General features: G+C 40.5%; 1 protein-coding gene across 2 annotated transcripts; it reads right to left on the bottom strand.

Annotated features, from left to right (window-relative positions):
* Nucleotides 1–471: 471 nt before the first annotated feature.
* On the bottom strand, nucleotides 472–24650 carry si:dkey-12h9.6 (macoilin-1). Of its 2 annotated transcripts, none has more exons than XM_061886091.1 (11): nucleotides 24539–24650; nucleotides 23273–23414; nucleotides 15160–15286; nucleotides 14945–15068; nucleotides 8103–8278; nucleotides 7560–8025; nucleotides 7322–7480; nucleotides 5718–5879; nucleotides 5505–5631; nucleotides 4988–5162; nucleotides 472–1774 (listed from the first exon to the last, which is right to left on the bottom strand). In XM_061886091.1, the coding sequence occupies exons 2-11, from the start codon at nucleotides 23390–23392 to the stop codon at nucleotides 1584–1586; spliced, it is 1827 nt and encodes a 608-aa protein (XP_061742075.1). In that variant the 5' UTR covers nucleotides 23393–23414; nucleotides 24539–24650; the 3' UTR covers nucleotides 472–1583. The 2 variants fall into 2 exon arrangements, with proteins under 2 accessions (XP_061742075.1, XP_061742074.1); XM_061886090.1 differs by having other exon boundaries at nucleotides 24365–24618.

The following is a 24650-nucleotide window of genomic DNA, read 5'->3' as shown; positions in this document are numbered from 1 at the left end:
TCGAAATCTGGAAGTTGTTTCAAACGATCGTAAACATTTAAACTATCAAATATATGGTCACATGCTGCTCAGATGACATTGCTTTCTTAAAAAAACTGAACCCTCCTCTGTTCCCTGTCAGGTCTTAACTCCACCCTCTTCCTGGTTTAACCACTCCCACCGCAGGTCTTAACTCTGCCCTCTTTCTGTTTAAAACTCCACCCTCTTCCTGGTTTAACCACTCCCACCGCAGGTCTTAACTCCACCCTCTTCCGGGTAAGCCACACCCACTTGACCTTGATATTTGAACCTGACATTTGAACCTGACCTTTAACCTTGACCTTTAACCTTGACCCCCTCATAAATCATTAACCTTTGAACTTGACCCCTCATAAATCATTGACCTTTGACCTTGAGGGTCATAAATCATTGTTTTATGGGGGGTCATAAATCACTTTTGACTAAAGGTAGGGACTTAACTTCTCTTCCCTGGATTAGTTTTTTTGTGTAGTTTTTTTTTTTTACAAATCAAACTTTGAGGATTTCTATCACCCCCCCCCCCAAAAAGTATATTTTTGATTTATTTTTCTTTTTGAAAAATCACAACTTTTTTAAATATCTGCAATTTAATTTCCATCTGAAAAACAAAAAATATGTATCTTTAACAATGTTACTTTTTTACTAAATGAATTACAAGCACTGTTTATTTTTTGAAACTCACATTATAAAAAAGAATCTCATAAACAAAGCATTTTTCCCTTGTTTTCAATTAAATTAAAATTTAATTTGTTTTCCTGTTTTAATCATTAAAAATACTTAATTTATTTTTATTTTTTTACTAAAACAATAATAGAATACATAGCAATGATATACCAAAATATTTAATAACAAACATAAATATTGAATTATATTTAATAACATTTGTGCTGGAATTGAATGGATTAAAAAGTACTTAAACAAATTACCCAAAAAGATAAATGGCAATAATATGCTACAATTTTTTATAATAACTAATAAAAAAATATTAAAGTGAATCTTGATAACATTTTTGCTAGGGGGCTTTAGATGCAAAACACTTAATTGTTTTTTTTCAAAAAATTTGAATACAATAAATAGTAAAAATAATTATTATTTAAAAATGTAATTATAGTAATGTAATCTATACAATATATTGTATAATAATACAATTTATTATTATAATATGCATTTAAATAATACTGTTTATTAACATAAAATAAATATAAACATTAAGTTATATTTTTTAGTTTTGTTTGGGATTTTAGAAAAATTAAAAACATAATTTTTTCCAACTAAATGTGGAGATACATGTTTTTTTTGTTAGTTTTTTTCAGTTATGTTAGTCTTTTTTAAAAGCAAAGCAACTAAATAAATCCATGTTTGGATTGTATTTATATGATTCACAATTATCCAATTATGGGCTATTGTCATTGAAAATGTGTGGTGTAGTACATTAATGGTTAGCACCAGTCGCGCAGCAAAAAGGCGCAGTGACGCGTGGAAGCTGTCTTGAGGTCTGTAAGTATACGGCTGGAAGCCGCCAACACGGTGATGTCACTTCCACGTCAAGCTCCTCTCACACATGTCTACTTTTTCAGACACTGGTACATGAGGGCTCGTGGGTTGAGCATGTAGCGCTCTGAGGTGAGCAGCTTGGTGAGATACTGCGGCACGGCGGGCCGAGGAGCCAGGTAGGACACGGCGGGGCTGACAGCCATCACCTCAGCGATCTTCTGCTTCATGTTGCGGATTTCCTGTTCCATTTTCATCAGCTTACCTGAAACACAAGCAGGCTCAATGACAAACTTCTTATCTTAGAAAATAGGGGTGCTCGGAAAAAAATCGATTTACATCCGAACGGTGATTCTTTTGGTTCTCATTGTAAATTGGATTCAACACTTTAAATGGGTTATAAATGGGTTGTACTTGTATAGCGCTTTTCTACCTTCAAGGTACTCAAAGCGCTTTGACACTACTTCCACATTTACCCATTCACACACACATTCACACACTGATGGAGGGAGCTGCCATGCAAGGCGCCAACCAGCACCCATCAAGAGCAAGGGTGAAGTGTCTTGCTCAGGACACAACGGACGTGACGAGGTTGGTTCTAGGTGGGATTTGAACCAGTGATCCTCAAGTAGGGCACGGCCACTCTCCCAATGCGCCACGCCGTCCCTTTCAATAATCGATTTGTTCACACAGTATTTAAAAAAAAAAAAAAAAAAAAATAAAAAAAAAAATAAATATGTATATATATATATATATATATATATATATATATATATATATATATATATATATATATATATATATATATATATATATATATATATATATATATATATATATATATATATATATATATATATATATATATATGTATATTTTTTATATATATATGTATATATATTCATCCATCCATTTTCCCACTGCTTATTCCCTTTGGGGAACATATATATATATATATATATATATGTTCCCCAAAGGGAATAAGCAGTGGGAAAATGGATGGATGAATATATACCTGTATGTGTGTATGTATAAGTATATATATATATATATATATATATATATATTACATATATATATACATATACATATATATACATATACATATATATATATATATATATATATATATATATATACATGTATATATATATATGTACATATATATATATATATACATATACTTACTCGCGGCGCGTTTTTACTTTAGACGTCAGCTTCCAAGGCGCTTTTGTAACCTGTAACCATTTTTATTTCAAATAATATATTGCGAGAATCTAGAATGTATTCTGAATTGAATGGTTACCCTAAAATTCGGAATCGAATCAAATCATAAGATCCAATTATCCACATCCTTATTATTACATCACAAAAAAAAAATCACATTACGGACTAAAACGTCAGGATACTTTCTCAATCAGTCTTAAATCTTTTTGGGAACCATTTTTATGAATAAAACAAAATACAATTATTTGAATACACATAATTGTACATATTCTATTTTTTATTTTAATGTGTATAATATTGTCATGGTTGTATTTATATTATTAAATGTTTTTAAAATATATGAAATATTATAAAAAGCTTTTGATCGAATAAAGGCTTACATATAAAATAAAAAATTGCTCATACAGAAATATTATGTTTGTTTTTCTTTGTCTTATAATGTGTGCATTTATATTGTATTTGTTTTTGGGGGAAGAATATTGTACACATTCTACATATTTTAATATATGACATTATATTATATATGATATATATTGCTAATAGGAAACCAAAATACAAAACCAATTGTGTGTATTTGTATCTGCACCTTATTGCTCTTTTATCCTGCACTCCAACGAGCGAATGCAACACAATTTCATTGTTATCCATACTGTAAAGTTCAAATTTGAATGACAATAAAAGGAAGTCTAAGTGTCTAGATTAAAAAAAAATTGTGTGTACAATTTTATGAAGTAAAAAAATGTTTGACTTGTCTTTTGGGGTCAAAAAAAATATTCAAAAAATGTGGACATGTAAAAATGTGTGTAAAACACACATTTTTAAAATGATATGTATAGCATTTGTATTCTGTTTTCAGTTTGTATTTTTTTTAAGTGACTGTATGAAATAATGCTACGGTATTATAAAATGCATTTGTTCAAACAAAGGCTTCCTCTTCAATAAAATCTTTATTTTTTATAAATGCTTTGTACTTTCTGCAGTAGTTTTTTTTTTTTTTTTTTGAGGAAATATGAACATGTATCATTTATTCAATTTGTAATTAAATGCATCACTCTGGCTTTGGTGTCACCCGTGTTTAACACTCATGACCACAAGAGGGTGCTAGATTACCAACGTAAATTCTGCTCATCTGATGCTTGTTGGTCCTAACGTTGCCTTTTGTCCAAGTAATTTTCATACTGAGTGCAGTAAAGAGAAGGTAAAACTTCGAACCTTGGGCGATCTCCAGCCCAAAACGTCAGGATACTTTCTCAATCAGTCTTAAATCTTTTTGGGAACCATTTTTATGAATAAAACAAAATACAATTATTTGAATACACATAATTGTACATATTTTATTTTTTATTTTAATGTGTATAATATTGTCATGGTTGTATTTATATTATTAAATGTTTTTAAAATATATGAAATATTATAAAAAGCTTTTGATCGAATAAAGGCTTACATATAAAATAAAAAATTGCTCATACAGAAATATTATGTTTGTTTTTCTTTGTCTTATAATGTGTGCATTTATATTGTATTTGTTTTTGGGGGAAGAATATTGTACACATTCTACATATTTTAATATATGACATTATATTATATATGATATATATTGCTAATAGGAAACCAAAATACAAAACCAATTGTGTGTATTTGTATCTGCACCTTATTGCTCTTTTATCCTGCACTCCAACGAGCGAATGCAACACAATTTCATTGTTATCCGTACTGTAAAGTTCAAATTTGAATGACAATAAAAGGAAGTCTAAGTGTCTAGATTAAAAAAAAAATTGTGTGTACAATTTTATGAAGTAAAAAAATGTTTGACTTGTCTTTTGGGGTCAAAAAAAATATTTAAAAAATGTGGAGATGTAAAATGATATGTATAGCATTTGTATTCTGTTTTCAGTTTGTATTTTTTTTAAGTGACTGTATGAAATAATGCTACGGTATTATAAAATGCATTTGTTCAAACAAAGGCTTCCTCTTCAATAAAATCTTTATTTTTTATAAATGCTTTGTACTTTCTGCAGTAGTTTTTTTTTTGTTTTTTTTGAGGAAATATGAACATGTATCATTTATTCAATTTGTAATTAAATGCATCACTCTGGCTTTGGTGTCACCCGTGTTTAACACTCATGACCACAAGAGGGTGCTAGATTACCAACGTAAATTCTGCTCATCTGATGCTTGTTGGTCCTAACGTTGCCTTTTGTCCAAGTAATTTTCATACTGAGTGCAGTAAAGAGAAGGTAAAACTTCGAACCTTGGGCGATCTCCAGCTGTCTGCGAGCGTCTCCCAGCGCTGAGAACAGGTCCAGCTTGATGCGCGTCTCCGCGCTCAGATTGTACTCCAGATGCTGAGCCTTCTCCTGCAGGATAGAGAGCGTGGACAGCAGCAGGTCCGTGTCCTTTTCCACGCAGCGGTACTTTCCCAAAGCCTACAAGTGCAAAAACAAACAACAGTTTTTACGTTTTTTTTTTTTTTCAAAACGATCAATTCTTGCTGTGAACACTTTGGCTTGAATTATCCCATCGAATGGAGCACAAAGACGGAAAGCGTCCTCAGAAGACGTCAAAACACAAAACAGATGTTTTTTTTTTTTTTTTTTAATCAGATGTGGAAGCTGTGTCTGCATGCTTTATGTGACTCAAGCAGATGAAGATGGAAATAATACAACAATATTCCATTACGACCACGCCAATTCCAAAAGAAAGAAAGAAATGTTACAAGAACAACAACAACAACTCACATAAACATTCCCAAGTAGATCAATAAATACCTCCACATCATTTTCTAGATCTACCACTCGACTCTCTTTGACTTGACCCTCCAGCTGTAGTTGTTTGTATTCTGTCTCTAGATCTTTTACTCTTTTCCTTAACATTTGGCTTTCAGTGCTCTCCTGTCTGGTGCAAGAGATGGAGACAGGAAGGAGTTCTTCATTGATGGTATTCCATTAGGAGTAGCACACTTTTTTGCTTGGTTCTTGTACCTGCTGGTCAGACTCCTCGCCGCTTCGTCTGGTTTGTGCGCCTGAAGCTCCACCAGCAGCCTCTCCACCGACAGTCTGGCCTCCGTCTCGGCTCGCGTCTTCTTCTCCAGCATGGCGCTGGTCTGCTTGTCCCGCTGCTTGGTTTTTGTCAAACACAGGATCCTCCAGAAGGTAGAAAAGTATAAAGTTTGTCCTATTTAATCGGAATCTATGCTAAGGACCATATTTGGCCATCCAAGTATACATTGGGGTCGGTACCGAGTTTGGCAGAAGTCCGTCAGGTATCGAGTCACGTAAAATCAAAGGGTGGCGTATTTCGATACCTTTGTTGTTTGTTCGACACCGGCTAACACATTTGGCCGGGAAACAAGTAGCCAAGCACTAAGAGCGGACTCATCTGGACTGCCTTGAGGCAATGTTGCCATTTTCCATGCCAAGCATGAAGAAAGCACTCAGAAGTACAGTAAGGCTCCAATTGTCAAAATACACCAGCGCGATGCTAACTTATATTGTATTTGTTGTGATACGTTTTACCATGTTTTTACTTAATCCTGTCTTTTACTGCTGTAAAGCACTTTGAGCCGCAATTCTTGTATGAAAGGGGCTCTACATCCATCCATCCATCCATCCATTTTTCTACCGCGTGTGCCTTTTTTGGGATGCGGGGGGTGCTGGAGCCTATACATTTTATTATTATTATTATTATTATTATTATTATTACTTTTAGCATTTGCAATTTCAACTCTTTAAAATTTGGGAATGAAAACTACAACTAAATTGGATGTTACAATCAAACAGCTGGTGTGTCATAAATACAGTATTAACACTTTGTATGGCTCAACAAAAGACAAGACTGCCATTTTTATCTTGCTTATGGCATATCCAATTAGCATCAGGCTAACGCTTTTGTTTTAAGCCATTCCTTGTCACAGACAAGTTAATTTGCATGTCATGTAAGTTATATTGACAAACTTGATTTCTGTTGGTACAATTGTATAGGGTTTCAAAGTAACGACTCTTAAAAGGCTCTCAAATTGAGACAACCTGTTATTTGTCTGTGAGAGCAGAAGAGACAATCGTGTCAGAGTTCGGACATTTTTGATGCCGGCCAATACAATCTGATGATGAATTAACACACAAATGTATAAACAATGATATAATAAATGAATTGTCCCTGCAACAAGCACAAGGAATATTGCGCCACGGCCTCTAGGTGGTACAATCGGGGTGGCATGGCTCAGCTGATAGAGCTGCCATGTCATCAACTTGAGGGTTGCAGGTTCAATTCCAGCTTCTGCCATCCTAGTCACTGCCGTTGTGTCACTTCACCCTTACTCCAAGTGCCACCCACACTGGCTTAAATGAAGATAATGGTTTGTAAAGCACTTTGAGTCTCCAGAGAAAAAAGCGCTATATAAATATAATTCACACAATTGAATGTTCTGGAATAATATTCACAGCATTACAGTCCTCTTTTACCTATTCATGCCTTTACTATTTCCGCTTGGCGACCTGATTTCTTAGCATGCATTATTTTGTGAGGAAATGTCACCGCAGTTTAGCGAAGTGCAGACCCCCCTCCCCAAAAAAAGGAGACCACTGACTTGCTCTGCATCAGCATGTTGGACTGTCTCAGCAGAGACACTTCAGGCCTCAGGCTCCTCTCGCTGTTGGTCAGGTTGCAGACATGACTGCGCAGTTCTTGCTCGCTGTGACGGCTCACCTGCAGCTCACCCCTGAGCTTCCTCACCTCCTGCTCCAGCCTTAGCCATGGAGAGTGGGCGGAGTCAGAAAAAAGAGGAGACCGGACCACAATGAACAATAAAATAAAAACAATCTCACCTGCTTAACTGCTCAGCGTGCTGATTCTGAGCCGATGTGGCGTTTTTGTCTGCTGCGTCCTGGTTTGGGCTGACTGTCTTCCAGTTGCCTCGTTGTTTCTTCTCCGCCCTGCCAGCAGGGGGCGAAGGCGTGGCGTTGGTCCCACGGGCCTTTGGCGAGGAGTTCTTCGCTGCCCGGGGGGCTTTGCTGCACTGCTCCTCCTGAGGTAGTTTCTCTAGGGTTACAGAGGATTCTGGTCCCAGTGTCCCGCCAGGGACCTGCTCTCTGGACTCGCCTGAGCAGTTTTTGAACGACAATGGCTTCCGGCTCAAGTCAGCTGACCTGATTTCTGGGGCGGCTTTCTCAATCGGTTTCTCCTCGCTAGCAATCTGGAGGCAGCCTGTGGTGTGGGACTCATCGGCAACTAGAACAGCGCCGTTTGGGCACTGATACTGACTGGACTCAGCCTTGGTCTTCCATTTAGAGTCTATAAAGGATTACAAAATATGTACCCATATAAGACCCAGACTTTCTAAAAATAACATATACGGACTGTTGACTTACGGCAATTGTCAGCTGCCATCTTGGGGTAAAGCGGCAGACCTGGCGGGAGCGAGTCCTGCAGCAGGTGCATGTGGAAGTTGTTGTCGCTCTGCACGGCTTTCTGTATGTGCAGCTTGAAGATGTTGGTGAAGTAGCAGGTGGCGTCAAAGCCCAGATATACCACGGGATATCCGATGCTAAATGGCGGCGACAGAGCGGAGGCAAGTAATGACATCATAAACGAGCCCGTGAATATGCTCATTTCATTCGAAGAGGATGGAATCCATCGCAATTGGACGGTTTCATCTCTCGTCCGAGTAGGCTTCATCGGTTCATGCTGGAGAGTCGACGGGATAGGTCTAGTCCAGGGATGTCAGACTTGTTTTCATTGAGGGCCACATAGCAGTTATGGCTGCCATCAGAGAGCCGGTTGAAAGAGCGGATAATGTATGAATTTGCCTCTGGATTTATTTTTGTTTGTTTGTTTTATAGAATTTTACAGTAAAAACTTTAAATTTACAACATGTTACTGTAAAATTGTGTTTTTTTACGGTAAATATAAAAACAGTACCACTGTTTTGTTTTTGGTTTTTTTACAGAAAAAACTAGCAGCTTAGTTGCCAGAATTGTACTATTATTGTTTTTTACAACATTAAATTGTTCAATGAAAAACAGTATTCTGGCAACTTAGCTGCCAGTTTTTCAACCATAAAAACAAAGGTATATATTTTTCCATTTACAGTAATACACCATTAAAAACAAGATTTTACAGTAAAAGTATGGCAGCTCAGTCAACAGAATTTTACCGCAAAAATGGTTTAGTTTTTTTCGATTAAAGTAATATTCTGTAAAGAACACAGTAAAATGTATTGTCATTTTTAGTAATTTGTACAGTTTGCTATACAATCATATCTTAAGCAGATATTTAAGTATTCATTTTTATTTAGACAAAAAATGTTTGGAAAGTATGATACCATACTGTAATATTTGTTGCAATAATGGATAGTAATGGATAGTGAAACTGGACACACTGGTGACGGTGGCAGAGAAGAGGACTGTTGACAAACTAGTGAGCATCCTGGATGATGCCAGTCACCCTCTGCATAGCGTTATCAGTAGCCAGAGGAGCCTGTTCAGTGCTAGACTGCTTCATCCCAAGTGCAGGACTAATAGACTCAAAAACTCCTTTGTCCCAAACGCCATTAGACTGTACAACTCCTCTCTGGGGCGGGGTGCGGGGGGTACTAGGATGACAGGGGATGCAAAAAATAACAGTGCAATACGTTTTCATAACATGGTCACTACTGCCTACTTTGTCTTGTTGTATTCTTATTTTACTGTTATATTGTTATTCCCTTTGTTTTTATTCTTTTTGTAATATTTCTCTATTTTGTTTCCTTTTAAACCCCCATTATTTACTTTTTACTTTTATTTAAATTGATCTCAACTCTGTACACTGCTGCTGGAATTTTAATTTTCCTAAAGGAACTCTCCTGAAGGAATCAATAAAGTACTATCTATCTATCTAGAATTAAAATTTAAAAGGCATGCAATTTAAAGCAGTACATATATTTTTTCTGTCAAAATGAAAAAAATCTATTGCATTAATGAGAAAATATTGAGTGCTTTACTGACACATATCATTTGCAGGATTTTGTGGGTCAGATATGGCCCCCGGGCCTTGAGTTTGACACCCTCAGTCTAATTGGAGAGGGACGGTGTAGGTCCCGCCGGTTCATAATGATAAACGTTACCTTGCACGATAGAAATAACTTTTTAGGCTGAAAAGAGTCCACACAGTCAAAACTCCAAGAGACAGAAACACATGCACATGAGTCATAATCATGGCCACTACTCCCTATCAACACAAAAATTTCAATGAATAAATGACCCTCCCTGCTCTGCCATCGAAAATAACATAATGGCAAAGTTGTCTAAACATTCACATTGCTGGAATTTTTATTAATTTATTTAATGCTTTTTTGCTGCAGCTGTAACATATACTGTAATATTGTACATGGTAACTGGGATTTGTTATAAATTGTACATATATACTGTATATATAACATGTAAATATTACATATATGTTATATTTTATATTGCTACATTGGTAAATTTTTTGTCTACTTTATACCTACAGTTTTCACCCTCTTTTTGTGCCCTTGTGTGCATTATCCTTTCCATCCTTTGTAACTGAGCTACTGTGTGGAACAATTTCCCTTGTGGATCATTGTGTAAATCTAATGCCTAAGTATAAGTCTAAGTCTAAGTCTAAGGGATGGTCGGGTTATGCCAGGAACATGCGCAACTTTGCACGAGTTCAATTTGTTATATTGCACTAAAAACAGAAGTTATAGCCCATGAATTCGCTTCAGTACAATACATGTATCAAATAAAATGTAAGTTTGATTTAAAAAAATACTAAGAAAATCGCTTGGCGTAAAATAAGTGTGGAAAAATGTGTAATGGGGATTAGGTAGCCTCTAAATAAAATAAAAATGACTGTGATTGGTCCTCCCGCTAGTTATCCACAATAGAAATGACTTGAAACAACTCACAAAGTCAAAACACACAATGCACAAACATATTGTAGAGTACATAGAGTGGTAAATACAGTCGTGGTAAAAAGTTTACGAACACTTGTAAAGGACATAATGTCATGGCTGTCTTGAGTTTCCAATCATTTCTACAACTCTTATTTTTTTGTGATAGAGTGATTGGAGCACATGCTTGTTGGTCACAAAAAACATTCATGAAGTTTGGTTCTTATATTAATTCATTATGGGTCTACTGCAAATGTGACCAAATCTGCTGGGTCAAAAGTATACATACAGCAATGTTAATATTTGGTTACATGTCCATTGGCAAGTTTCACTGCAATAAGGCGCTTTTGGTAGCCATCCACAAGCTTCTAACAAACTTCTGGTTGAATTTTTGACTACTCCTCTTGACAAAATTGGTGAAGTTCAGCTAAATGTCAAATGCCAAACAGCTAAATTTTTCTTTTATCTGACATGACATGGACAAAGATAAGACCTTCTGGAGGAAAGTTCTGTGGTCAGATGAAAAAAAAATTAGACGGTTTGGCCACAATATGTTACGCCGGTTCGGCATTGTGATGCCGGGTTCGATTCCCTCGAGGATGCGTCAAGCGAACACAGCAAAGGTAAGATATACACAATTTATTTAAATAACAAAAAGAGCTATATAACAAAAATGCTGGAGCTAGTAGAATAAAACAAACAAAGGACGATAGCATAAAAGCTAGGATATACAAAAATGAGAACTAAACTGGCACATGGACACATTAAAGAGTAAAACAAAACATACAGCATGAGAGCTGGAATAAACAAATGGCTGAGCGTGAAAAGCTAGCGAGAATATACATACGATGACAGAGTGCAGGCGTAACTTGTTGCGTGAAAGCAAATTATGAACCCAGGCTGAACAAACAAAAGAGGACGGCTTATAAAGTGACGGTGATTATCTGTAGCAGGTGTGCGGGGCGTGAGCAGCAGGTGAACTGATGAGTGACCATGGTGACAAAGCAAACAGGAAATAAGGAGTCGGAGAAATATACAAAATAGAAAAATAAATAGTGTAGATCTGAGCAGCAGATCGCAACAGTATTCCCCCCAACAAAAGACAGATACCAGATGTCTCAAAAAACACAAACAAAAACTTGAACCCCCTCCCCAAAACCAGAAAGTTCACAAACGAAGGGAGGGCGGAGGGAGGCCACGGTGGAGGGTCGCCAGATCGCATGTCCCCGAATCCACCGAGGACACATCATGTGGCGGCGGCGGGTGGAACGCCGCTGCCGAAAAAGTTTTGGCGGGCGACCTCGAAAAGGCCCCATTAGTGGCCGCCTCGTAGGATGAGGTGCCCGGCAAGGCGGATGACCCGGGCACGGCCACATCCGGGGCCGACATGGAGGAGGGAGTGTCTGGCGAGGAGGACGACCTCGCAGAGGCCACACCCGTGGTCGACGTGGTGGACGACGCCTCAGCACCGAAATCCCAGCAGGCTTGGAAGCAGCAGACGAGGGTGCGGGGACTGCAGCCAAAGCAGGCCCGAGTGCAGCTGGCGAGGATGATGCGGGTGCTGCAGCCGAAGAAGGTGTCGGAGGTGGCGTGGTAGCCGCAGGAGTCGTCGGAGGCGGCGTGGTAGCCGCAGGAGTCGTGGGAGGCGGCGTGGTAGCCGCGGGAGTCGTCGGAGGCGGCGTGGTAGCCGCGGGAGTCGTCGGCGTAGAAGCAGACGGCGACGTCGTCGTAGGCGTGACTGGTGTGGACTCCAGCCTCGTCGTCGGTGTCGGCTCCAGCCCCTTCGTCGGCGGTGCTTGGCGGCGTGGAGCTGGTACCGGTGCTTGGCGGCGTGGAGCTGGTACAGATACCTGTCGAGGTCCTGGTACCGGCACTTGTCGAGGTGCTGGAGTGGGCTCCAGCCCTGTCGTCGACGCAGGTGTATGCTCCAGCTCTGGAGCTGGTGCTGGAGTGCGCTCCAACTTTGGAACTGGTGGTGGAGTGCGCTCCAGCTTAGGAACTGGTGCTGGCTTGAGAACCAGGCTAAAGTCAGTTTCTGGTGCGATAACCAGACTAGAGCTTGGTGCTGGTGTGTGAACCAGCCTCAGATTTGGTGCTAGCTTGAGAACCAGGCTAGAGTCTAAAACTGGTGTGAGAACCAGGCTAGAAAAAATTTCTGGTGTGAAAACCAGGTGAAAATTGGATTCTGGCGTGAAAACCAGGTTAGAGTCATGTGCTGGTGTGAGAACCAGACTGGGAGAAGTGCAGAACACCGGTGGAGTAGAAGAAAAACTAGGTGACTGAAGTTGACTAGAATAATGAGAAAAAATATCCTGATAATTATGTATTTTATCATAAATGTTATTGGTATTTGAAAAAGGTTGGGAATGAGAATTACTGTCCACAATATAAAAATCTTCTGAAAAAATGTCATCAACAGAGGCCGGTGTTGCGTCACCGGTGGGCGTTCCCCAAATGTCGTCATCGCATGTGTCAGAAAAAGTGTCATGGCAGCTGAAGGAATGATTTGAAAAAAAACAAACAGGATTACCGGTAATGATGGGTGAATCCTGGACGGAGTGAAACTTGCTGTGTCCATGGGGAGGAATAAGTGGTGCTGGAACATTACCGCCGCGCGGGGGACCACTCCACTGGACCCCCCGCCTCTTCGGGGCAGCGCGAACGGCTTCGGAGGAGACTTCAGGCCCACAGCCGAGTCTTTCCTGCTCCCAAGCCATGAGCTCCAACCACAACCCTAAGTCGAAGGGTTCCTCCCTCTGGTTCGACGCGAGGGAATTCTTTTTTGCTGGGTTTATACTGTTACGCCGGTTCGGCATTGTGATGCCGAGTTCGATTCCCTCGAGGATGCGTCAAGTGAACACAGCAAAGGTAAGATATACACAATTTATTTAAATAACAAAAAGAGCAATATAACAAAAATTCTGGAGCTAGTAGAATAAAACAAACAAAGGACGCTAGCATAAAAGCTAGGATATACAAAAATGAGAACTAAACTGGCACATAGACACATTAAAGAGTAAAACAAAACATACAGCATGAGAGCTGGAATAAACAAATGGCTGAGCGTGAAAAGCTAGCGAGAATATACATACGATGACAGAGTGCAGGCGTAACTTGTTGCGTGAAAGCAAATTATGAACCCAGGCTGAACAAACAAAAGAGGACGGCTTATAAAGTGACGGTGATTATCTGTAGCAGGTGTGCGGGGCGTGAGCAGCAGGTGAACTGATGAGTGACCATGGTGACAAAGCAAACAGGAAATAAGGAGTTGGAGAAATATACAAAATAGAAAAATAAATAGTGTAGATCTGAGCAGCAGATCGCAACACAATATCCAGTAATATGTTTGGAGGAGAAAAAGTGAGGCCTTTAATTCCAGGAACACCAGGCATACCATCAACCATGGTGGTGGTAGTATTATGCGCTGGGCCTGTTTTGCTGCCAATGGAACTGGTGCTTTACAGAGAGTAAATGGCACAGTGAAAAAGGAGGATTACCACCAAATTCTTCAGGAGAACCGAGATTCATCAGCCCGGAGGTTGGGTCTTGGCCACAGTTGGGTGTTCCAACAGGACAAAGACCCCAAACACACGTCAAAAGGGGTAAAGGAATGGCTAAATCAGGCCAGAATTAAGGTTTTGGAATGGATATCCCAAAGTCCTGACTTAAACGTGTCGCCAATGCTGAAGAAACAAGTCCATGTCAGAAAACCAGCACATTTAGCTGAACTGCACCAATTTTGTCATGAGGAGTGGTCAAAAATTCAACCATAGGCTTGTGGATTGCTACCAAAAGCACCGTATTGCAGTGAAACTTGCCAAATGACATGTAAGCAAATATTAACATTGCTCTATGTATACTTTTGACCCAGCAGATTTGGTCACACTTTCGGTATACCCATAATAAATTCATAAAAGAACCAAACTTCATGAATGTTTTATGTCACCAACAAGTATGTGCTCCAATCACTCTTTCACAAAAAAGTTGTAGTTTTAGAAATTATTGGAAACTCAAAGCAGCCATGACATTATGTTCTTTACAAGTGAATGTAAACTTTTGACCACGACTGTATGTGATCGCTCCGCCTGCCAATTATTAATGGTGATCGACACCTTGCAAAATAGAAGTAAATGTTGAGCCTCAGCCTCAAAATAATCCACACAGTCGTGGATATGCCTCAACCTCTCATAGCTAATGTTGTGTTGTTCTTTTTTGGACATCAAATTGGCTGAGACCAACGGACCAACAAGCGTCTGAGCTGGTTGGAGCCAAGCAGCGGCACTGACAATGTGTTGGCAATGTACGTTTGTGTCAACCTACCAGTGAGCAGCAAAGAGATGAGAGAGGTTCGCGTGTGAGCTTTTAAGGTCTTTGAGCCGAAGCGAAGCCTCCGTGTACACGAGAAGAATCCACAAGGACACTGTGGATATGCAGATGCCCTTCTCTGAGGAGACAAGGCAACATTTTCAGAAGAGGTTGTGACATTTTGTCACGCGGCGGCACAACAGAAAGGAAGCGAGTGAAAAGGTGCTCACCTGTGTGCCAGATGTAATTGAATACGACGTAGGTGCTGGCCACAAAGAAGAGCCAGTGCAACGGAACGAAAATCAAACAAAAGACGTCAAGGGTGAAGGCGGCACAAACAAAAACAGCACAAATAACCTGCAAACACACACCATGTTGTTTTGTCATGTATCGCAATGCATTTGATTCATTGGGTACATCAACACACTTTGCAATTAGGCACCATTTGTTGCAGCCAGGGGCTAAAAAAAGTATCTAAATGAGTAATTTGCCCAAATTTAATTTTTAAAACCAAAATATATAACAAGAAACACCACTGACTATCTCATTTGGCTTAGTGGTTTAAGAGTAGAGATTTCATCCATACATTTTTACATTCGTCACGATTAGCAAGTAAAGTTTTTAAGCAACAATAACAGTTATAGGTAATAGTTGTTCATATTAATAGTGCTTGCAAAGTACACAGAAGAATTATGAGAAATACCTACAACCTTATTGAAAATGGGATTTTCTTCATCTCAGTATGTTTATCATGACTGACTTAATTATTTTTTACAAGAACTGCTGTATTAATCATTGACTGATGTAATTGTGTCACAAAAAGAAGTCAGTAAATAAACATATGTATTTGTAAACACTCTGAAGTGGGAAAGGGGTAGGATTAAATAGGCTTTGCTTTTTCTTACTCCTTTTCGGACATGATGTAAAAAGAAATTAACATATTTTTCGGAATATAAGTCGCATTTTTTTTCATAGTTTTCATAGTGCGACGTATACTACGGAGCGACTTATGCGTAAAATTATTAACACATTACCGTAAAATATCAAATATTATTTATCTCATTCATGTATGAGACTAGCCGTATGTCAGCAATCGTCACACACACACTTCAACCAATGAAAATTCGGCGGAGGCGGGTCATGGCAGAAGTGCATTATGGGAAAGAAGACGCTACCTGCTACGGTACATTGGCGGTAACTTATAAAAACATAGGGCTGGACAAAAATGGCACCGAAAAGGAAAGCATATACTGCAGGTTACAAGCTGGAAGTAGTGAAATACGCAGCAGGAAACGGCAATCGAGCAGCAGAAAGAAAGTTTGGAGTAAACTCCATACCTGCCATCATCTCCCGAGGCTTAACCAAAATACTCCAGCCACTTAACATCCCCGTGAACAGGAGCTTTAAGGCAGTCCTGCGCAGCCTGTGGGAGCAGTGGATGATGGAAGGAGAGCACAGCTTCACGGCAACCGGGAGAATACGCCATGCAACTTTTCTGGATGTCATCGGATGGATCGACAAAGCATGGGTTCAGTGACAACCGAAACCATCCTGTCCGGATTCAGAAAGGCTGAAATAATTGGAACTGCACCTGACGATGACTCTGACGTAGGCGATGTAGAAGATGAAGCGGCGAATTGTTTTCCTTTGGAGTTGGCAGAATTGTTTAGAAGCGACACCGAAAACGAAGATTTCATGGGATTTAGCGATCAGGAGTAACAGATTGTTTGGTAAATGTATAGCATGTTCTATATGTTATAGTTATTTGAATGACTCTTACCATAATATGTTAACATATCAGGCACGTTCTCAGTTGGTTATTTATGTGTCATTTAACAGCCTGTTGTTCACTATCCATCCATCCATTTTCTACCACTTTCGGGGTTGCGGGGGTCGCTGGCGCCTATCTCAGCTACAATCGGGCGGAAGGCAGGGTACACCATGGACAAGTCGCCACCTCATCGCAGGGCCTGTTGTTTACTATCCTTTATTTATTTTAAATTGCCTTTCAAATGTCTAATCTTGTTGGATTTTATCTAATAAATTTCCCCCAAAAATGCGACTTATACTCCAGTGCGACGTATATATGTTTTTTTCCTTCTTTTTTATGCATTTTTGGAAGGTGCGACTTATACTCCGGTGCGACTTATACTCCGAAAAATACGGCATATGAAATTGTGTGATGTATTATACTGTAAGTCTGTTCATGTTCGAAATAAACTAAAAAAAGATCAAACGTTTGTAAAACAATTCTGCACGGACCGAATAAGATGTTGGCTTTGATTTAGGTCTTCAGTGGAGAAGTCATGATAAATGGTAATAATATCAGCGGCAAAACACCCAACAGTGCGTTCAAGGACTACTGAACATTATGGGGAGAACGCCACTACGCCTGCCAAAAACCATACATCCATCTTCCTCTGCTTATCCGCGGTTGGGTCGCGGGGACAGCAGCTTAAGCAGGGAAGCCTAGACTTTCCTCTACCCAGCCAATTCGTCCAGCTCTTCCCGGGGGATCCCGAGGCGTTCACATGCCAGCCGGGAGACAGTCTTCCCAACGTGTCCTGGGTCTTCCCTGTGGCCTCCTCCCGATTGGACGTGTCCTAAACACCTCCCTAGGTAGGCGTTCGGGTGGCATCCTGACCTGATGCCTGAACCACCTCATCTGGCTCCTCTCGATGTGGAGGAGCAGCGGCTTTACTTTGAGTTCCTCCCGGATGACAGAGCTTCTCACCCTATCTGTAGGGGAAGTCCCCGCCACACGGCAGAGGAAACTCATTTTGGCCGCTTGTATCCATGAGCTTGTCCTTTCGGTCATAACCCAAAGCTCATGACCATAGGTGAGGATGGGAACGTAGATCGACCGGTAAATTAAGAGCTTTGCCTTTCGGCTCAGCTCCTTCTTCACCAAAACGGATCACTACAGCCTCCGCATTACTGAAGACACCGCACCGATCCGCCTGTCGATCTAATTATCTACACTTTCCTCACTCGTGAACAAGACTCAAAGGTACTTGAATTCCTCCACTTGGAGATTGCTCTCCACCCTTTTCCGGCTTAGAACCATAGACTCGGACTTGGAGGTGCTGATTCTCATCCCAGTCGCTTCACCCTCGGCTACGAAACGATCCAGTGAGAGCTGAAGATCCTGGCCAAATGAAGCCATCAGGACCACATCATCTGCAAAAAATGCAGGGACCTAATTCTGCAGCCACCAAACCGGATCCCCTCAACCCCTTGACCGCGCCTAGAAATTTCTGTCCATAAAAGTTATGAACAGAATCGGGGACAAAGGGCAGCCTTGGCGGAGTCCAACCTTCACTGGAAACGTGTCCGACTTACTGCCGGCAATAAGGACCAAGCTCTAACACTGACCGTACAGGGAGCGGACTGCCACAATCAGACAGTCTGATGCCCCATACTCTATGAGCACTCCCCACAGGACTTCCCGAGAGACACGGTCAAATGCCTTCTCCAAGTCCACAAAGCACATGTAGACTGGTTGGGAAAACTCCCATGCACCCTCAACAACCCTGCCGAGAGTATAGAGATGGTCCACATTTCCACGACCAGGTGGAAAACCACGCTGTTCCTCCTGAATCCGAGGTTCGACTATCCGGCATAGCCTCCTCTCCAGTACACCTGAATAAAACTTACCGGGAAAGCTGAGGAGTGTGATCCCACAATAGTTGGAACACGCCCTACGGTTCCCCTTCTTAAAGAGAGGAACCACCACCCCGGTCTGCCAATCCAGAGGTACCGCCCCCGATGTCCACACGATGCTGCAGAGTCTTGTCAACCAAAACAGCCCCACAGCATGCAGAGCTTTGAGGAACTCCGGGCGGATCTCCACGACCGCTGAAGCCACACACCGCTTGGCCTGTCGGTACCTGTCCGCTGCCTCCGGAGTCCTATGAGCCATAAGAACCCAATAGGACTCCTTCTTCAGCTTGACGGGATCCCTCACCGCCGGTGTCCACCAACGGGTTCTAGGATTACCGCCACGACAGGCATCAACTACCTTGCGACCACAGCTTCAATCAGCCGCCTCGACAATAGAGGCACGGAACATGGTCCACTCGGACTCAATGTACAGCACCTCCATTGTGACATGTTCAAAGTTCTTCCGGAGGTGGGAATTGAAACTTTCTCTGACAGGAGACTCTGCCAGACGTTCCCAGCAGACCCTCACAATGCGTTTTGGCCTGCCAGGTCAAATCCTCCCACACCATCGCAGACAACTCACCACCAGGTGGTGATCGGTAGAAAGTTCCGCCCCTCTCTTCACCCGAGTGTCCCAAAAATGAGGCCGCAAATCCAATGACACAACTACAAAGTCGATCATAGAACTGCGGCCTAGGGTGTCCTGGTGCCAAGTGTACATATGGACACCCTTATGTTTGAACATGGTGTTTGTTATGGACAATCTGTGACGAGCACAAAAGTCCAATAACAAAACACCACTCGGGTTCAGATCCGGGCGGCCATTCTTCTCAATCACGCCTCTCCAGGTTTCACTGTTGTTGCCAACATGAGCGTTGAAGTCCCCAGTAGGAAAAGGTAATCACCCGGGGGAGCACTTTCCGGTACTCCCTCGAGTGTATCCAAGAAGGGTGGGTACTCTCAACTGCTGTTTGGTGCATAAGCACAAACAACAGTCAGGACCCTTCCCCCCACCAGGAAGCGGAGGGAGGCTACCCTCTCGTCCACTGGGTTGAACTCCAACGTGCAGGCTTTGAGCCGGGGGGCAACAAGAATTGCTACCCCAGCTCGTCGCCTCTCAATGCGTGCAACTCCAGTGTGGAAGAGAGTCTAGCCCCTCTCGAGAGAACTGGTTCCAGAGCCTTGTGTGTTGAGGTGAGTCCGACTATATCCAGCCGAAACTTCTCTACCTCGCGCACTAGCTCAGGCTCCTTCCCCCCCAGTGAGGTGACGTTCCACGTCCCAAGAGCTAGCTTGTGTATCCGAGGGTTAGACCGCCAAGTGCCCTGCCTTAGCTCAATGGCTAATAATAATAAAATACATTATTATTTATATAAACAATAAATAATAATAATGGATTTTATTTATTATCCACGTTTTATTTAAATTAATCTTATCGTGCTACAGTACAAACCAATATTTCTATTAATTAAAGCCTGGCCATTAAAACAGATAAAATATTAAGACAAAACTTTTTTTGAATAACTTGGTCAAAGATTTCAGTGTGTGTGTAAGTACTTAATAAGCACATACAACAAAACTGTGACACTAATGATAACCGTGATCTCTTTGGTCACCAAAACCGTGATATGAAATGTTCATGTCAGGCTTGTCCCTGACAGTTTTGGTCTATGTTTTAGTTTTTCCTCTGTGTGTGTAGTATTTCCTGTCTTATTTAGTCTGTTTCCTGTCTTTCTCCCTGAGCGCTGTTTCCCCTCAGCTGTGGCTGATTGGCACCTGGCCACACATGGTGTCAATCAGCCCGCTCCTATTTTTACCTACTTTGTCCTCCAGTCAGTGCTGGATTATTGTCGTGTCGTGTGGTGTCGTGTCGATGTCACCACTACCTGTCTTGTCGCTTGTAGCTTTGTCTACTTCTGTTCACTCTGTTCATGCCATAGTTCCGTCGTGTCACAGTAAGTGTTTTTGTTCTTAGCCAAGTTTGTCATCCGCCTCGTGCGCGCCTTTTGTTGGTACCCTTTTGGTTTGTTTTTGTCTTAGTGTTTAATAAAATCATGTTTACCTGCAAAATTCCTGCCGCCTTCTCTGCATCTTGGGGTTCGTCAAAAACTAACTTTGACAGTTCATATTTCTACATTCCTAGCCTGCAGCTATCGAACATTTTATGAATCGATTAATATGTTTGATTAATCGAGAAATCGAATATAGGGGGAAATAGTCGAAAATGTGCAAAAGAAATTTCCACTTGCCATAACCTTCAGTCTTTTACTCTAATTAAAGACACATTATTAGAAATAAAAAAAAATAAAAATATGCCACACTGATCTTTGCACCCCCACACCACCACTTTCATGTACGCTCTATTACAGGCCTGTGCAACTATTTTGACTCGGTGGTCACATTTACAGAAAAAAATGTGTCAGGGGGCCGGTATATCTATTTTTAGGAACACTAATACAAAACCTAACAATAATGTCTGATTGTATGCTAAAAACGTTATGACAGATCGCCTTAAAAAAGCAATGGACTTTTACATTTTTCTATGAACGATAAAACATTGAATATTGAAAAAATATGAATGTTACGCCTGCTTTCCATCGACATATTTTACAATCAAGTGAAATGCAACAGAAAATGCAACAAACAGTGAAATATGAACGCGAAGGGTACAAAATAAACCCACCTTCAATCTGATATATCTGATATTTGCTGAATTACCCCTAGGTATCAATACAGTACTTTCTATTCTATTCTATAGATCACTAAGTTTTAGAACTTTGTTGTGAAAATCTTTTTCCGCGTCTGTGGAAACACTTCCCGCCCACGCTGCTTGGTGCCTCGTCTGAGCTGCTGTGACGTAGATTACCATAGTAACTAATTAGATGACCATAGTAACTAATTAGATGGCCATTATAACTAATTAGATTACCATAGTAACTGGTATATCATCCATAAGCACAGATTTGAACCATTGAAATACTGCGTATAGTTGTCATTAGAAAACATCATTGCACATTATAATGGCAGCTACACTTTCGAACTTAAACATCTAAAAAAATTATTTGGGAATGTCCGGCGGGCCAGATTGAAAAGCTCAACGGTCCGCATGTGGCCCCCGGGCTTTAATTTGCCCAGGTCTGCTCTATTACAATAGATGTCCGCATATTTAAAGTTTTAGCCACTCCATGGGACCCTTATTAAATTAGATTTTTGTTTTTATTATTTCCACTCGTTAAACAACAGGATATCACATCCAAGCTTTTTTCTAATCGATTGATCGTTGCAGTCCTACATTTTTTATTTTCCGTGTTCGCACATGTGCGGGAAAGATCTTTGGGTATAGGGATTAAAAGTCAACTCAAATCAAAAAAATATTGCATGAATCATGTATGTATGTAGATTAATCACGTCATTTAGTTTGACCGCACATGCCCTCTACCCTTAACCGTGGATGGTTACCTGAAAGGTGGAGCAAGTTGTAATACAATCAGTATGCCAGCAGAAAAAAAAAACTCCAAAAATGAACTGGATTTTAGATATAACTGTGAGTAAATAAATGACATACAATCGAGTAAAACATTAATAAATGTTCCTCTTACAGTAAAATTGCATGTTTGGGGCTTTTTTTTAAATGTGTTTTAAATTATGCCATCATACAACGGTTAATCCAAATTCAAAAGTGTGATTAATCTGATTTGAAAAGACATGCACCTAGGTTGTCATTAATGGTTCCTAGTGTGTGAATGTTGTCTGTCTATCTGTGTTGGCCCTGCGATGAGATGGCGACTTGTCCAGGGTGTACACCGCCTTCCGCCCGAATGCAGCTGAGATAAGCTCCAGCCCCCCGTGACCCCGATAGGTAAAAGCGGTAGAAAATGGATGGATGGATGGAAAAAAACAACATTTGACAGCACTAATTGTTATCCAGTATGTTCTCTTTTTGGTCACAATAGGGTAGAGTTTCGCTTGGGAGCCCGCCATCATGATTATAATAAATTGCAATTAAACCAAAAGGCAAACAATGTTATTTAATAATTTTTTGGGATGCAGCAATAATGCCAATAAATGGTCTGTTAGATCTAGCTGGTTACTTCCTGGTTAATGGAGGATTAAACAGATGGGATGGGCTGTTTATTCAGATCCCCATCAAACTTTCAGGACTTATTCTTGGCCCATGCAATATTTTATTATAAAATAAAGGTTCCTTTAAATAGCAACTGGGCTCGGACTTAACATTTTGTTTTGCCATTAACTAAGCTTAAAGAATTCAAATGTGATGTACATCAGTGTTTCTTAACGCTAAACGGCTGCCAAAAATATCTGTATTTTTCAGCTATAGTCCGTAGGGGCCTCAGGTGTAATACACTTTCCCATTACTTATGGCAGTAATGACAATCTCAAACAAACAGAAGAAATCTGGACCTAAATTAATAGAAAAATATCTTAAGCACCAAAAATATGACTAAAGTGACTAAAGTTTTAAGAAACACATTCATTATTAATTTTGTTTGTTTATTCTAGCACAACAAAATTGTATGTAAAGTAAATTTTGGTCAGTTATTTATGAGTCTCCTGTGTATTTGGTTCATATTTATTTTTCTAATCAGCCTCACCTTAGCCTAAGGTTTACGTGTTAAATAAATATTATCCGGTTTCATATCATGTGGCAATGTCCCTCACCAGCCCGTGGCAGTGGAAAGTAGTGTAGACGCTCCCAAAGAAGAGCCAGCATGGCCACAGGTATTCCAGACGGAATTCAAGGATGAAATCCGCCAACAGCACCAACATCCACATGGCCATAAACTTCAGGAAGGTGTATGCACTGCAAAGATCAATCAATGAATTCATAAATCAATAGATTGTAGCCAGCATGTCATTTTCAATCCAACGAGGCAGACAATAAAAAGCCTTCAGATGTTAACACAGAATTATGCAGATGTATCTTAGACATATTTTTAATTGGAGCCACTTCAGCAACTGTCTCCTTTTTTTAATTTTTTTTTCATTTTAGGCCACAAGCAGAGCTCCTTTGTTCTGCGCATCCATAGGCTGCGGTTAGCACATCGGCCCTTCTTTGTTTGGTAACCATGGCGATATTTCATCTGGAGGAGCGAGAAAGGGGTGGGGGTGGGGTTGGGGGGGGGGGGGCACAGCATCCTCCTGCACATGGTTTAAATGGCAATGGTTCCAATCTATTTTGAGATTATATTAACTTCAAAATAGAATTAGGTAGAAATTAAAAAGATAATTCCGGCAACATGCTTTTTTTAGGATAAGGAAGATGAGCGAAATACATTTTGTAACCAATTTTTTTAATGGCAATTTTTTTATAATAGTCATATTGGTGTGTTGCGCAAAACACAAATACTTTGAATTCACGTATTCAAATTTTTAAATATTTCCTACTATTTATTTTGAATTGTATAAGGAAATACACTTGTGTGACTCTTATTATTTCAGGATTATTTTTTTTAAGACAAAGAAATGATTCATGTTGACGTAAAAAAATGTGTTATGTGAGAAGACACAGTCACATATTTAAACATGATTGTAACAAGAGTGCAGGCCGATGGTAACTTACTGCTTTGTTGTTGAGTGTGTGTGTTTTTTTGTGTGTAAACAATGAGGCGTACGAGGCACACGCACAAAAACAACAACAGTTCGGAAGCAGGTGACGTGATGCAGACAGGTGAGCGTCACGCACTCGCAGACACACAAAGACCCACAACAACTCGCACCACAACAAAAGCATCCTCCAACGAGGCGGACTACCTCTCCGACAGCCTCTCGCCTATCTTCAGCTTCTTCATCTTCCGCAGCCTGCTCGCGTCCGCATAACGTTTCTTCATCTTATTACGGCTTCCGCTCGCCCGCCCCCTTTTGTCGTCCGACGACGCCGACGAAGAAACTATGCTCCTTATGTATGACAAAGATGTTCACACCAACCTGTGGCGATGATGATGGAGGTGGTGATGAGGATGATGATGATGGTGGAGCTAGCGTTATGTCTGGCAACGAAAATAGTGTACCAGTTATCAGACGTGTGCGCATGCGCATT

This window comes from Nerophis ophidion, linkage group LG24, assembly GCF_033978795.1.
Source record: "Nerophis ophidion isolate RoL-2023_Sa linkage group LG24, RoL_Noph_v1.0, whole genome shotgun sequence".
Classification (NCBI taxonomy): Eukaryota; Metazoa; Chordata; class Actinopteri; order Syngnathiformes; family Syngnathidae; genus Nerophis; species Nerophis ophidion.
This window is presented reverse-complemented; position numbering and strand designations above follow the sequence as displayed.